Here is a 16,797-nt window from a genome sequence, read left to right on the forward strand (position 1 = left end):
ATCTGACCCCAAAAGAAGCCCTGTTGTCAATTGTAGGTCACAAATGACAGCCTATATGTAATGATTTGGGACACATGTGAAACGCTGATTCTGTACGATCCTTGACACACACAAATGGCATTTTGAATACTTGACACCCCCTCTCTGTACAGTGGTGACACACCCAACACCTATTCTCAATTTCTGAGATTGTTAGCACTACATGTTGCACCTACACTTGTCAGAGTGATGTGCTTGTACAGAGGAGTGACATGCACACAGGGAATGTGTGTTGGAATGCATTTATTAGCACATGCTGTGCCTGTGGTCATTTTGTACTGCCCCATGATTGCTATGGACTGTGACAATGTGACGTACTCATGTGAAGAAATTGTCAATGATGGTGTTCCTACGGGCTATTCCTGCTGCAGCTGCAGTGGGGTGTGGTCCAGCTGCCTCATCTTCCTCATCATCGTACGGTGCATCTGGCACTTGCAGCCATGGGGCATTGGTGTGTACACATGTTGTGCAACACACAACGATCATCTTGCACACGATGTCTGGGCTGTACAGGAGCCTTCCACCTGTGATGTCCAGGCACCTGAAACGCGACTTCAATAGGCCAAATGTGCGCTCCAGGATGCCCCTGGTGCATTTGTGGGCCGCATTGTACTGCCTTTGGGCCTGTGTGTTCGGGGCTTGGAGGGGTGTCATCATCCAAGAGCAGAGTGTATATCCTTGGTCACCTGTGACAGTGCAGAGAGACATGAGTCAATAATTGCTTCTGCATGATGTGTTGGCAGGCTCACTGGTTCATTGGTGTGTGACATGTGTTGACATGTACTGCTTGTAGCAAATGAGTGGCATCAATGTGTATTACATAGCCTCACTGCTGCTCCTCCCTCCCCCAGAGCCTATGTACTATTGTGCACAGCGTGGTTGCATCACTTGCACTCCTACGGAACACCATTGTCATGCCTGTCTGCGCATGTCTACAAGCCTGAAAACAACACTGTGATGTGCGTTGAAGGTGGGCGGCCACGTGTGTGTAGGCCTATGGTAAGGATGGGGCTGACACAGATGCAGAGTTCATGGCTGGCTGAACTTGCGTTGCGGTTGAGGGTAGACCTTTGGCTTATGCTGCGGTAAGAGTGACACACCTAACAGTTGGCATGTATGATCCCGGACCCCAAGTAGGCTTGCGCTCCCTCATTACCCCTTCGGCCGGGCCCACACTCCGGGGGCATGCTACATTGCAACATTGTCCATTGCGGTACGGGTGGCGCTGACACTACAACAGAGACACATGCATTAGTTACTGCCTTGGCAAGGCCAAAACATAACCCTGGTTGACCGCAGTTGAGGCCAGAGGCAGCGGTCAGCGCAGGGCCACAGACACATGGCGTCGATGACCCCAAGGCCATCGACCCAGAGGCCATCCAATATTCATTTGGAAAGGGTCCATGACTTGAGCTGCACAAAGTTAGTGGCCCCGGATGCACTGCGGCCGGCACAGGCACACCCGCAAGGGACGGTGACTTGCGGTGCACTGAGGTAGGGCCACGAGAGCTAAGCAGTTCCTCGTCGATGTCCAAGGTGATTGTCGCAGGGTGTTTCGGGGGACAGTGGAAGGTGTTCTTCCAGGGCATGATGCAGAGGGCAGAACCAAGCAGAAACAGGCAATATGGAGGAGATGAATGCTACAGACTTGTTATTAACACCAAGTCAGTATCAGCTACATGATGATGTAGTCAAGCCCCAGGCCATATACTCAGATGCCACCAAAGTTCAGCCAGAGAGTGTCCATGAATTTCGGGGCACAGAGTTGGGGCACCAGAGCTGGAAGGGGTTGCAGTCTGCTATGAGGCCTACACAATGATATAAACTCTGCCATAAATAAATCACGGCTCAGTCCCAAATTTGTGACCTACTTGACCGCAGTGTAGGCTGGAGGCAGCGGTCAGCAGGGGCCCACAGCCAGGTGTCGTTGGGTTGCGATGCACAGAGTTAGTGGCACCAGAGCAGTTGTTAGTAGTGTTCGATCACCTCGTAACGAGGATCCTTTTTTCCTCCGGATTGAATCGCGTCTTCCTAATACTCGTCTCCTTGCGTACACTGATCTGAACTCCGCCATAAATAAATCAAGACTCAGTTCCAAATGTGTGACCTACTCGACCGCAGTGTAGGCCGAAGGCAGTGGTCAGCAAGGGACCACAGATAGGTGTCGTTCAAATGCTGTGCACAGAGTTGGTGGCACCACATCAAAGGGAGTACACTGATTTGAACTGTGCCATAAAATATGTACTATGCCATTGCATAATTAAAAAATCAGTTCCAAATGTGTGGCCTACTTGACCACAGTGTAGACTGGTGGAGTATGTCAACGAGAAAGGCGTGCTGGGGCCTGTGTCGCAGTGGCCGTTATGGTCTGAGAAGGCTACCAAGGTGGCGGGCCTCGGGCTTGCAGCTTCCACAGGCACGTGGTGGGCCTTCTTTGACACATGCCGGTGTCGGCAGGTGAGCGGTGTGGCCTGGTTGCGCAGGGGTGGCCAAGACGGGTCTGGGGACCTGGGGCCTGGGGTGCAGCAGGCGCACATGATCGCAGGCACCACGACTCAAGGCATCGGCCTCCTGGCGGGCTGGGAGGCGCCGCCCTGGCAGACACGTTGGCCATTCCGGAGGAGAACCACACCCAGAGCAACAGGCTTTTTATTCACACCCCTACGCTGGCCACTCCGCTCATGCTTACGGGGGGGATGCATAACAAGCTACATTTCCGCGATCTTCCCCACTGCCTGGGGTAACATGGTCGCGACCACTGTTCACTACACTCCAAACACCCGCAGTATATGTCAACATGGGCATGTCTGTGGTCCGCATACTGCAGTCTGTGCAGCATATCCACGCCATACTTGCCATTGTGTACATTCTCATTCATGTGTCACTTGCCTCCTTCGCACATGCCTGGTTCCCACCTCTTCCCACATTCTGCTATTGTGTGGCTAAGGTGCCATTCCGTTGATGGCTTGTGAATAGGGCTAGCCTAGGTTACCACAGTAAGTTGTGCTGTCGTGTCTAGTAGGTGGGCATGTTGTTTGGCATGTTGTATGTGAGTTTGTAACGTGTGCATTCCCAGAGTTGTGAGTTGCATGATTGTGGAGTTGAGGTGTGTGGTGTGTTCATTTGGTACTTACCAACGAGCAATGCAGTCCCAAAGGTGCCAGCCTTAAAGCGCTGGTAAATGATGGACTGTTGGAAGATGAAGGAACCATGCACACTGCCTGGGTAGTTGGCGATGACATTGGTGAAGAGTCCCAGTTGGTCCACTATTGCCTGCACATTGATTGAATGCATGTATGCTTCCTGTAGTGGTAATTGTGTGCGGTGGCGGTAGGGAGGGCGAGGAGTACATGTGTGCAGTCGATTGCCCCAAACACAATATCGTATGTTTTGTGATCTTATCGCCAATCTGGCTGGTCGGTGAGAATGTTGCGAAGTGGTGTTGTCATGGCTTTTTGCACATGAACGCCTACTCTGCATCTTATTAGCGTTAGTTGCCGGTGTCATCTGTGGCGATCTTTTTTTGCAGCTGCTATCGCAGGAAAACTGGTGTTAGCAGGAGCTTGTGAATAGGGCGATAAATGTATTGCCACTTTGGCTGCGATAAAGTGCTGATAACTCGGCGATAAGTCCTTGAGAATATGCCCCAATGTTTTTTAGCATTTGCTCAAAATAGCCCCAAAGACGTCACCCGATAGAGGCAATTGCAATACAGATTGTGCATATTTTCCCCATCAACAGGAATTTACCTTTTCATATGGTCTTCCCATTGTTTAACTTTTTTGAGGCTAGAAATACAGGTAGCTTTTACTTTGAGCACCGGTGAGACATCGCAGTGTTTGCACCGAGATTCCTAACTATGGTACAACCTTTTCTACCCGCCTTGCTAAACCCTGGATTACTGTGTGTGATACTGAAGAAGCCCTATGTTAACCTTTTCGACATTGAAAAACCAATTAATAAATTAAGGGAACTTAATATGTAAAAGTGGGGCATCCCAAATATTTACTCCAGTATCTTCCAACAGTGGCAGTAAGCACACAGTCTTTTCACTGCATTGGCTAAAGAAGATTTACCTATAAGTCTTATTGTGTAAAAAAAATGCGTTTTGCCACAAGTTAGGATTGGTAAATTCTAGAGAGATCATCTGCCTACTGTTGGGATATCAGCTTCAGTGCTGAACAATGGGTTTTGCCAAATATACTACACATGTGATTTGATAACAACGTCTTTGTAGCTTTTTGAGAGCCTAAACCAGGAATAATTCACTTCTACTATGCTATCTTTGCTCCACTATATGTAATTAACCCTTTGACAAGGAGTGAGAAGCCCATCCTTGGAGAAGACAGTAGGCTTGGTCCTGCGGGCAAGAAGGCTGGGAGTAGTATTCACTGGCTACTTAACTTGAATTATTGGGAAGGAAGTGATAAAAAGCAGGCAGTAGCTTGCCTTCATAAATAACAGAGAGCTACCTTCCAAATATGAATGTTTATAGCATATAGTGCTATAGTGTGTATTTTGCATTTGAAACTTCTCTGACCTCAGTCAGCCTGTTTCTACTCACAGTAAAAGGAGACATTGCCTCAGTACCAGCCAGGATTCGTATTCTCAGTGGCATTTCCTTTTTATAAATAGGAATCCCCTGGATGAAGATGCACACCTCTGCACACTGACAATGAAGTCCATTTTGAAAGGTCCTTAAGACAAAGCTTCTTGGCAGTAATTGCCAGAAAGCAACTACAAGTATTGAAGAATTGAGCTGGTTTGAGCATTGAATATTTATTTGATGATTGACCTAAAGGTTGTCAACAATAACTAGCTCGTAGCCCTAATAAGGATGTCAACCCACCACCAGCATTTCAGAATACAATTGAACTTGGTAGAGAGCCATAGAAGATACAGAGAACATATTCTAGCCTTTGCCTGGCGAAAGACAGACTTGGACCTACTTCTTGTTATACCTTTGCTTTAGAATTGCCCACAAGGATCTGACCAGCTGGCCGCCTATTATTCGTTGAGATAGAAAAGGCTGAATCAGGACCCTCCTTGTTTGGATGAACCACATAAGAAGCTGGGAGAGGATTTGACTGAACGTTGCTGGGGCGGTGGCGTAGCAAGACCTGGTGCCGCCCCTGGCTGTCATTGCGTTTGCAACCTGCATGAAAGAGTGGGGAGGGTGCTGGAAGTCTCTGCGTTGTTGCACATGGCAGACAGAGGTAAGAGCAGGGGGTGAGGCCACCTTCCCCAGAATTCGTGCTACCTGGGGCGGACCGCCCCAACAGACCCTTTGCTACGCTACTGTGCTGGGGTCCTGACTGGGATGAATGGTACATCTTGTCTCCCATTGCTAGACTTAGGCCAGGATCCTAGAAGCCTCACCCAATTGTTTGGAAGGTTTAGGGTGAACATGTAGAAGTGATCCAGAATGTGTAAAAGGTTGGGACTTAGCATCTTCGATGTCGGGACAGCTGTGAAAAGGTCCTGAGGCCAACTGAGAAAGCTGGGCCGTGCCAGCAGGATATCCTGGTTTGTTCCACTTGGAAACTTTCTCCCATGTGGAAAAATGCTTCAGCACAACCTTGTGGGGAAGGTATCTGGCCTCGTGCCATGTCTTGCTAAAGCAATCAGTCCTGCCCTGGTAGAGAATTTCTCTCTCCTAGCATTGGCAGTGCCTAAATGTCTGGCCTATACATGAAAATGCCTCTTCTGTCATTGATGGGTTTCGGCCTGTGTTGGTTATGATGACAGGCAAGTGATAAAGACTACAGTACTGATTTGTTCACTGAAAAGAATTATGCATAATGCCAGATGTGTAATTATTTTATCGTGAAATTTTATGACAAAGGCAGCAGGCCTGGCTTTTTTACTGTGAAAAGCATTTGTAAAAGGCAATAAAATAATAAGACATCTGGCATTGTGCATAACTCTTTTCAGTGAACAAATCAGCACTCCTATACTCAGCATAACCTTTCCCACAACAGTGCTGTAAGGCATTCGGTCATAAAATTACAAATGTATACAAAACAACAATTGGCAAAGCAAAATAGTTTCTCCTGAGAGGGCCTAATATGGATTATCACAGTTGCAGTGCAATCAATGCCTACATTTTGTCTTAGGAGGTAGTCAGTACCAAAATCCTTACCTACTACAGTAATCTGTGAGATGCCTTGTAGAAAAATAATATCTCTGCAGTCTTAAATAGAGAGCAATATCATTCTGACATTACATACCTATTGAACAAACATATGCTTTTTACTATAAATATGCCAGCCCCACTTAATTTCCTGTAATTATTGCCCTGTGTTATTTATTTCATGCCTCGACTGAAATCTTGCACGTGCCTCTACATATTGCAGAAGAAAAATGGAGATTTCACAAAAAGCGTCAGAGGAAGAAGAAAGGTATCGGATGGAAATGAACAAGTAAGTAAACCATGCTTGTATGTTAACATTATGATTTCAATTGTGAATAAAATGAATGCATTTGGCAAAGTAGCTGGCATTTTCATCAATGGAGGAAAACCACAGATCTTTCAGTTTCTATAGAAATAATACAAATTGTCAAACGTATTTGAAAATAAAATGGCCCTTGTGACTGATTTCAAAGTAGAGGGGCACATTCTGACCACGGGATCACATTTCCAATTAGTGTGATAATTATCACACCATGTAATTTTACCCTCGCAGATTTTGCCAACAAAAAACTGGCAAAATTAATTGGGGGACATGTTGAATCAGAAATATTTGGTGAACCCAGCCAATAGCCCATCCCAGGGTACTGCTATTTACCAGGTGGGATATATACCATTCCGTTACTGCAACACTCTGAATCGGGAAGTGATAGAAGGCTTTTGAGGCATATTTACAGTGGAATGGTGGAGAATGGTGTTACGCCACAATTGGTAATGCCGCGCTGTGACATTCTGATAATGCAAGGATGCGCATTATTTACAATAATACGGGGCACCCCTGCATTTCCCCTAGCACAGGTGCTAAATTTTGCTGCTTAGTGCCAACGCAGGCACCCTTCCACCAGAATGCAAGGGTGCCTGTGTTACAGGGAATGATTATTCATGTGCAGGAAGGTGTCCTTTCCTGCACATAAACAATCCATAATGGCGATTTGTGACTTCTATGTGTGCTGCAGAATGCAGCACCTATAGAAGTAGCAACTTGTCATTATTTAATGAGTGTTTATGTGCAAGAAGGGACCCCTTCCTGCCCATGAACAATCACTAATGGTGATTTGCTCTTTCTATGTGTGCTGCACCCTCCTAATAAATTTATTATTTAACAAATATTTGGGTACAGGAGCTTTCAGCTGGGCATGGTAAGGTGTCTGTCGAATTTCACTTCTGATTTTTAAATACTCACTCAGAAAAAAACACATACACACTCTCTTGTCTCTGTTTTGAAAGCTTTAAAACATAGTCATTTAAAAAAATACTGTGCTTTAATTATCCCCTCACAATCTGTACTCCTATCCCATTCTACTGGCTCTTAAGCCACCCTCATGCGCTGCTTCTCATGTAATGAATAATATGATATGCCAGATTGATTGTCAGAAAATCTGAAGCTCACATTTCCAGTCTTACTGACCAAGCTACGCCCCTGGTCACATTGATTAGAATGATGGATGATGTTCTGAAAGTGGCCGACAATTTTAGACCTGTCTGCTGCCTACAGAGTCTTAGGCTCTGTTTCCCTTCTAGACACCCACTCGTAATTGCCGGAGACTGTGAGTTAGCCCTGAAGTGGTTCCCCTCAAGTGAGGCATGCTCTAGGAACCTTTTTTTTCGGTACATCTTGATGTACTTCCCCTTTGAATAACACACAGTGGCTATGAAAGTCCACATAAATGTAAAATTGAATGACGTCAGCACATTATGCATTAGATTCCAGTGCACTATATTAGTTACAAAATGTGCTCTTTCCACTGCAGGCACAAACTTGTGCCCACAGAGCGAAGAGAGCAACTTTGAAAGATTGTCTGTCAGTTTGGAACTGCCGGCCTATCTTTCAATGCAGTACCCAGCAGGTCTTTGAGAAGGGGAAGGTAACCCCTAAAGTAGAGGTGCTGGCCGATAACGTCACCTCAATAAAAGCATAGGCAATATATAAGAACCTGTCTTTGAAAATCCAATAAATGCTGCTGTAGCAAAAATGTTTGGAGGGACCCTTTACTGGTCATTTTCTAAACTATTTCAAGTTTTATAGGGTGCTGCAGCACCTCCTGCACCCAACTAATTACAGTGCCACTGCCCTATAGGTGAGTGCGGGGTGGCACTGTATCTGCCTTCTGTGATGCCTATTTGGACAATCCAAGGCCACCCAAAGCTGTAAGAATGGCTTGGTAGTTCTATAATTATTTTGTAAATGTGCAATTAATTGTTACACTGATGTGCCCCCTCAAAACTAGGGAGACCGTGACACCATGTGGTAGACAGTCTTAAGTGCTGGGGTTAACTATTAAGTGCCGGTGCAGATCACCGGCACACACCAGCACACATTAAGTACTGACTCACAAGCCTCATCCTTGGAGGGGGTGTACTGACTATATTCCACTTCCAATTTGGTTCAATAATTGCACCCCCTAGGCACCTGTACGCCCCTGCATACATCTGCAACAAGTCACAATTACAGGGGCAAAGGTATTACCCAATTTGCATGGAACAATGTCCCTATGCAAATGAGGAAATGTCCCTTGGCATCACACAGGTGCAAACTGTGCAGCCAGGTGATCTGTATTATAAAGGGATAACAAATTGTGTGGGCCAGTAGTGGAAAAACGGGTGAAAATTACCATTATGCCTCCAGGGCACGTCTGTAACCTGGATGCCTGATTACAAGATATTCATTTATTTATGCATTTTTTTACAGCGCAGACGTGGTTCGAATGCATCAGAGCACTTTACGCAAGCATGCGATAGGGGTTACAGTGGGTTACATTGACAGTAATTAAACACAGACGGTTACTTTGGTGTGTGTGTGTAGGAATAACCACAAGAACAGTTACAGTAATTGGGCAGAGGAAATACACTGTTAAAGCATCGATTAAGATGGTGGGGCCGTATGGCGAGGGCAGGTCGGATCCAATCAGACAATGGGGAAGATTTACAAGAAACTGACGCATCTGCATAGATGCATCAGTTTCCTTGCACCAGTGCCAAATGTCCTTGCGCCACCATGGATGCGCTGTATTTACAATACAGTGCTCCATGGCGCAAGTATTAACAGATGCCTCGAAAATACTGATGCATCTGTTGGCACAAAAATGACGCATTGCTGGAGTTGCTCATAAAAGTGATGCAACTTCAGCAATGTGCCACAACAGATAGGTGACTCCCAAACAAAAAGCCCTGCGTCATTCTTTACGCCTGGTGTGAGCATGCGTAGGGATTTTCACTGCGTCAGTTCTCCATTGCGTGGGAACGCCCACTCTGATTAAATTATACCTAGCGCAGGTATAATGTGTTACAGGGCTTTACAACGTGATGCATCTCCCTGATGCAGCATGTTGTAAATTGGCCGCATTGTTTGTGCCGCAGTTGCAACACAAAAAGTGACGCAATAGCAGCGCTAGGAGGCCCAAGGGGCTTGTAAATCTGCAAAAGATACACAATTGATGGATGGAATGCAGAACAAATCAAAACATTCACCCCCAATCAAGAGAGTTGGGTTAAATCCATCATTCTTTTGCTCACCGTGCCACCCCAGTTTAGACCTGGCCATATGCAAATCAGTCTTGACCCTGTGCCTCATGGGAACAGTCCAGCCCGAACTGCCACGCCATGTCTTCCCTGGACCGGGAACAAGCATTCTAGGACCGGTTTCACGGTTTCACCCCTCTTCAGCCAGGATAGCTTGATTCCAGTGGCACAGTGAGCCCATGGCCCACGTCTGGGCATACCTGGCGCACTTAGGGCGAGAAAACAAAAGACACTCAATTGATGGACGGAATGCAGATCAAATCAAAGCATTCACCCCCAATCAAGAGATATGGGTTAAATCCATCATTCTTTTGCTCACCATGCCACCCCAGTTTAGACCTGGCCATATGCAAATCAGTCTTGACCCTGTGCCTCATGGGAACAGTCCAGCCCGAACTGCCAAGCCAGGTCCTCCCTGGACCTGGAACAATCATCCTAGGACGGGTTTTGGGGTTTCACCCCTCTTCAGCCAGGATAGCGTGATTCCAGTGGCACAGTGAGACCAGGACCCACGTCTGGGCATACCTGGCGCACTTAGGGCGAGAAAGCAAAAGACACACACTTGATGGACGGGATGCAGAACAAATCAAAACATTCACCTCCAGTCAAGAGATCTGGGTTAAATCCATCATTCTTTGGCTCACCATGCCACCTCAGTTTAGACCTCGCCATACGCAAATCAGTCTTGATCCTGTGCCTCATGGGAACAGTCCAGCCCGAACTGCCAAGCCAGGTGAAACCCCAAAACCGGTCCTAGGATACTTGTTTCCAGTCCAGGGAGGACCTGGCTTGGCAGTTCGGGCTGGACTGTTCCCATGAGGTACAGGGTCAAGACTGATTTGTATATGGCTAGATTCAAACTGGAATGGAATGCTGAGCAAAAAAACGATGGATTTAGGCCCAGATCTCTATACTGAGGTGAATGTATGACATTGTTCTGCATTCTGTCCATCAACTGTTTTTTTTTGCAATTGTAAATCTGCACCAGAGTACTTAAGTCTGATTCGAGGGTGAATTAACCAATATGTCTATCAGCTTTGTGAAACACCATGTCTAGTTATTTCTCACAATGCTTCCTTGACACTGTCAGGCAATCAGTAAGAAACTCATCTCTTTCAACATCTTATTTTTAACATTGAAATGTGTTCAAGGTTAGACACCAGTGTACATCGGAAATATTCTTCATGTTTATGTACCCAGATTTGCCTTCGATCCAGCAGTACTGGTGCCATAATAGCACCTTAACCATTGCAGAAGTGGAAAGGAGACTATTGTTTCTATATCATTTAATTGGTGCAGTGAAATAAACTGGTAATGTTAAAATCACTTGCAAAGCGCAAACTGATACCCAAGGGTGTCCTGGCGCTGCCTACAGTCCTCCAAATATAGCAAACAAAAGAGACCAGGGTTACACATCAAAAAGCCAGGGTTTTAAGGCTCTCCTGAAAGCCAACAAGTCAGTACTGTTTCTAAGGTAGAAGGGAAGGTCACACCAGTCCCAAAACGCCTGCCTCCCCAGCTGGCTTTCTTCGAAAAGGGAACTATAACCAGCTTTGCTCCAAGGGAGCGCAATGGTCTTTTGGGGACATACCACTGAAACTGCCGCTTCAGGTGGTCAAGACCTATACCCTGAAGGGCTTTTTAGACAGTACAGAGTGATTTAAACGGCACACGTTTTTTAACGGGTAGACAGTGAAGTCTTCTAATATCGTCAGATACTGAAGCAAATGTAGCCGTCCCGGTGAGCAGTCTGGCGGCCGCGTTCTCTAAGAATTGTAGTCTATGCATAAACCACTCCTGTATGTTAAGGTATAGACTATTAGAATAGTCCAGTCATGACATCATTAGTGCAGTGATTACTGTGCGTTGACTATCCTTATGTAGAAAAGGTCGAATTTTCTTACATGTTTTAAGAACAAATGACGTGGCTGACGCTACCGGATTTACTTGGTCACCAAAATGAAGTTTGTCGTCGATCAGGACTCCCAAGTTTTTTACTTTTCTAGTGGGGGTCGGGAGAGAGCCCAATGATTCTGGCCACCAGCTTGGGGCCCAGACCGTGGGGTCATTGCCAAACAGGATAACCTCTGTTTTACTGGAGTTAAGCTTTAGACAATTTCGGGACATCCAATTGCCCACCGCTTCCATACAATCATGGAATCGTTTTTCCATCCCCATCTCCTGCCCTGGTAGCAGTGAAACCACAATTTCAGTGTCATCTGCGTGCGAAGTCAAGCAGAACCCAAAAGATCCGATAAGAGGGGCAAAGGAGGACACATAGACATTAAAAAGCGTAGGGCTAAGGGAAGACCCCAGCGGGTCCCCACATGGCAGTGAGAAGGGTTTAGAGCAGAATTCACCAAGTGAGACTGCTTGCACTCTATCTGAGAGGAAGGACTTCAGGAGTTCCCATGCTTTACCTTGGACTCAAACCCTCACAACCGGTCCATCAGTAAATCATGATGTTCCGTATCGAAGGCCGCAGACAAGTCCAGCATAATCATAGAGGCCTTACCGTCACAGTCAAGTACAGCCCTAATCTCTTCTGTGGATTTTAGGAAAGTGGACTCCGTGCTATGTCCATCTCTGAACCCATATTGCGAGGGATCCAGCACTTGCGCTTCTCTAAAATAATTGTGTATTCATTCTTTTCTCTACCAGTTTAGCTGGGAGAGGGAGACGCGAGATCTGCCGAAAACTATTAGGATTTTTAGGGTCTAGACTGGGCTTTTTAAGCAGTGGTAATATTGATGCGGTTTTCCAGGCCTTCAGGAAATATCCTTCTGCAAACATTGCATTAATCATAGAGGTAAGTGTTAGTACAATAGGTTCCGGGGCCTATTTTAATACTGCAACTGGACACGGATCATAAGGAGAGCCTAATTTAGCCGATATAAGAAGCTTATGTGTGTTCATAGTGTCACGAACACACCTGTGCACCAAGTACAATTCGGGTTGTTCACGCTAATTTATTTTGCTTGCAGTGCTGTTACAACTGTAATATTGTCCATTTCATTTATGTTCCTTGGCCCTTGCCATTCCTTTTGTTAAATACATGATGCCATGTGCATATTTTTCAAAGTTCACCGACTGAGAGTGTAAAATGGTCAAGGCGGTTTCAATCGATAACCTTTCTAGTATTGCCCGGCGGTAATCGCCTCTTATACCATTCGATGATTAACCAACAAAAGAGGCAGGCGCCGGAGACTGGAAGGCAGGAAACAAAGTTTTATTCCGTCGGAGCAGAACACATCAGATCGGACAGCAAGGTATCGCCTCGAGGTGCTCTCCCCACATCTCTGAGGCCTGGCCTCTTATACACATGTTTATTGCTTTATTACATGTGATACATTCTTGTCGAGACTTTGATGTGCGGAAAGACATCCTTGGAATCCCCACTTCAAGCTTGTTCCCACACATATCTACAGTAGAAGCCCCCACCCCACCCACAGTAGGAGATGGCTATCACACAGCTGGACATTCCGCCAATTCCCGGGTGTGTGTGCGACTGGTCGGGTCTCAGGGGGTGGGGGGCCTTGATCTACTGTAATCCCTTTGATGTGAGGTGTTTCCCTTACAGTAGGGGCAATAAACTGCATCCGCAGGGCTAGGTGATGGCCTGGGATCGGTTCGGACAATCGGGCGCAGAGGAAGGGGGTTATCAAAAGGATGTATGACCATGTATGGGATGAAAGGAGGTGTTGGTCAGGCGCGGGATGTGGTTCCATGGCAGGGTCGCGCAGAAGGGGAGGGTTTTATGGCCCATGTATGAGAGAGCGGGGGTGGCCGGCGTACGGGGAATGTTTGCAGCACCTGAGGGACGCGCTGGCGATCGGCAATGAGATCATGGTGGCCGTCGCGCGTTTTCTGTGTGTGGCGCTTGGGGAGAGACAAGATGGCGCAGATAATGTTCGGATACTAACTAAATTTCCACAAGAGTCTCTCTTCCTTGATTGTAATGCTCTGTACATGCATTTTTAACTGTCCTTTTTAAATGATACCAGTTGAGAAATGTTGTTGTCCCTTGCTCACCAAGGATCTAGCATTGAACAAAGTACACTTTAGCCTAGATTGCTGTAGATGGCCTTTACTGGTATTCCTTAGTTTATCTCGAGGTTCGGTAGGTCGATGCAATATTTCTGGTAACATAGTGTTACAGTTGGAGCATGACACTTGGCTAAATAAAGGCCTAGTGCTGGGACTGATGCACCCAGCCGATTTACCTATGCGATTAAAACTATGCAACGCATTACTGGTATATTGAATAACGTTAGATTTACCTGTCCCAAATTGGACAAGGGTGCTGGCGCTGAGCGGGGGCCGATAGCATACGGGCGCAGATGGGCTTACCTTTGGCGCCCCGCCGGCGCGACCGCTGCGGGCGTCTGCTGCGCATTTGCATCAGCTCTCTAATTATACTGTCAGGGGCTGAAACACTGGCCCCCTGACCATACTTCCCCTAAAATGGCAGGCCGGCTGTGCCTGGTGCAAACCCCCGGTCTAGGCAGAAATCTACCTAGCGTCTGTGCAAATAAGCAGTTATCTTCACAGTTTAAAAGCTACACAAATATTTAACAGCATAAAAGCATCAACAATCTATTGTGCAAAATAGCAGGAGATTAGCAGTTAAAAAGCGAACCTTCCGGCTCAAGCCTCAGGAGGACGTAGAAGTGCGCGCTCGCATCATCCCTCTAATTATACTGTCAGGGGCTGAAACACTAGCCTGCTGACCGTACTTCCCCTAAAATGGCGGGGCGGCTGTGCCTGGTGTGGACCCCCAGTCTGGGCAGAAATCTACCTAGCGTCTGTGCAAATAAGCAGGTATAGTCACAGTTTAACCCCTTCAGCACGGCGCGGATATCCGCGCCACGCTGAAGGTTCCGTGCGCGGGCGGGGCCATGACGGAATGGTTCCGTCATGCGCACAGCGCAACCGACGTGCATGACGGAACCGTTCCGTCATGCGCGTCGAAGGGGTTAAAAGCTACACAAATATTTAACAGCATAAAAGCATCAACAATCTATTGTGCAAAATAGCAGGAAATTAGCAGTTAAAAAGCGAACCTTCCGGCTCAAGCCTCAGGAGGACGTAGAAGTGCGCGCTCGCATCAGCCCTATAATTATACTGTCAGGGGCTGAAACACTAGCCCGCTGACCGTACTTCCCCTAAAATGGCGGGGCGGTGGTGCCTGGTGTGGACCCACAGTCTAGGCAGAAATCTACCTAGCGTCTGTGCAAATAAGCAGGTATAGTCACAGTTTAAAAGCTACACAAATATTTAACAGCATAAAAGTATCAACAATCTATTGTGCAGGGCATCTGTGATATGAGCTGTATTGTTCATCTTAGGAAGGCCCTGGAAACACCTCTTTCATTAGCTGGTTTATGGTCAATTCGTCCATTTGTTAGCTCACCCCTACCTCCAGAGTGTGTATGTCTCTCAGTTGTGTTTAGTTCACGTCCCAATGGACATGTTATTTAATTATTTCCTCATAATAAATGGCCAAAATAGAAAAAGTATATTTTGTAATATGGTCCTGTGCACAGATCGACTATGATGCTGACGCATCAAAACTTGCTCTGCTGTTCTGTGGTGACACCAGCGAACTTTTTTTTTTACATGCAAAGGAGGACGAGCTATTGTTTATGACAAATTAGGGTCAAACTCTACATCTTTTTGTACCAAGTGCAACAGGCTATTTGCTTTTAAATCATTTTGCAGAAATGTGTGGCATGCACCCTGCTAAGCATGTAAATAAAAACCAATAGAAAGAACAATTCTGATTATTGTTAATGAATCTGTGCACACACACTCTTGTGAAAGTGTATTGGTCAAGTGAGTCTCTTATGCCCTTTTCAAAAGGCGAAAATCAATGTTTGTGCTTCATTGACAATACAAAAAATACTGTCACCCATATTATATTCAGATTTTGATTATCCCTGTCAGAAATAGGAAACAATAAATTGCTATTTCATACAAGAAAGTAAAAATTGAATGACCTTAACCCAAAACATTGATTCAGCTTTTTTGGATATTGATTCCGTTTTTTAAAAAATATCATATCATGCAAATATTTATCTGCCTGGACAAAAAGTAAGAAAAATGTTAGCATGTACATTTGCAGTTTTCTCATATGAAGGTATATGTAGGTAGATTTTCGACTTAGTGGTAGGAATTCTCAAAATGTTTCTATGATTATGTTCAGAAAGGAGCTATTTGCACAGATTTCAAGGTATAACTTGATTATTTTTTTAATTCAAAAACAACAAAATTTTGACACACATGCTAGATAGCAAATAAGCCGATCTGTTTTTTTTTTTTAGACACGCTCCATAGCTAACACAACCCACTTTTTTAAAAAGAAGGATCTGTCATATGGAAGATGATATTCTTGCATGTTCCTTTGGAGCCTCTTTCCTGAACCATATTTGGTTGTGAATGCACCATTATGTACCTTTCAAGAATTAGTTCACAGTGCTGAAAAACGGCCATAAAACCAATACTTTGAGATGAATGATAGTGCTGTATGACAGGATCCAAATCAGAGCAAAAAGAAGTATTTTGCAAAAACACAGACTGTACAATAACAAGCAAATGTTTGACAGAATATGTTGCAAGCACTCTTATTTATATTCACACTAAACTGCATACCTTGTGTGATTGTTCTAGTGCTGATTCTTGTTTTTATTTAATTAAATCCGCATATAATTTCATGCTTGTGGTTGTTTTGGTATTTCTTATAGCTACTTACTGTCACAGTAAGGTACCAAATGTTACTCTGCATAAACTGAGGAAGGGCCAGGCAAGGAAATGAAGGGGTATTTCTACACTCGTAGGGGAAGATTTACAAGCCCCTTGCGCCACTTTTGTGTTACTTTTAACATGGGAAAAGTGACGCAAAACTGGCGCATGTGGCTTGTAAATCTGCCACTTAGTATCCCTGTGACAACAGCCTGTGTGAAAAAAGGAAAAAATAATGGTAGACAGTAATAGACTGGTAAACCACCTTCAAGATAGGTGATTAGTTCCAGACATTTCTACCATCAGTT

General features: G+C 45.5%; 1 protein-coding gene across 2 annotated transcripts in view; it reads left to right on the forward strand.

Moving 5' to 3' along the window:
* The window catches only part of USH1C (USH1 protein network component harmonin), a 739,024-nt gene that overhangs the window by 411,749 nt on the left and 310,478 nt on the right, over positions 1 to 16,797 (forward strand). For both annotated transcript variants that reach the window (XM_085648065.1, XM_085648066.1), the window contains exon 13: positions 6,396 to 6,461. In XM_085648065.1, coding sequence (XP_085504191.1) covers positions 6,396 to 6,461 — 66 coding nt within the window. The remainder of the gene's footprint in view (positions 1 to 6,395; positions 6,462 to 16,797) is intronic.

Source organism: Triturus cristatus, chromosome 3_2 (genome assembly GCF_964204655.1).
Source record: "Triturus cristatus chromosome 3_2, aTriCri1.1, whole genome shotgun sequence".
Classification (NCBI taxonomy): domain Eukaryota; kingdom Metazoa; phylum Chordata; class Amphibia; order Caudata; family Salamandridae; genus Triturus; species Triturus cristatus.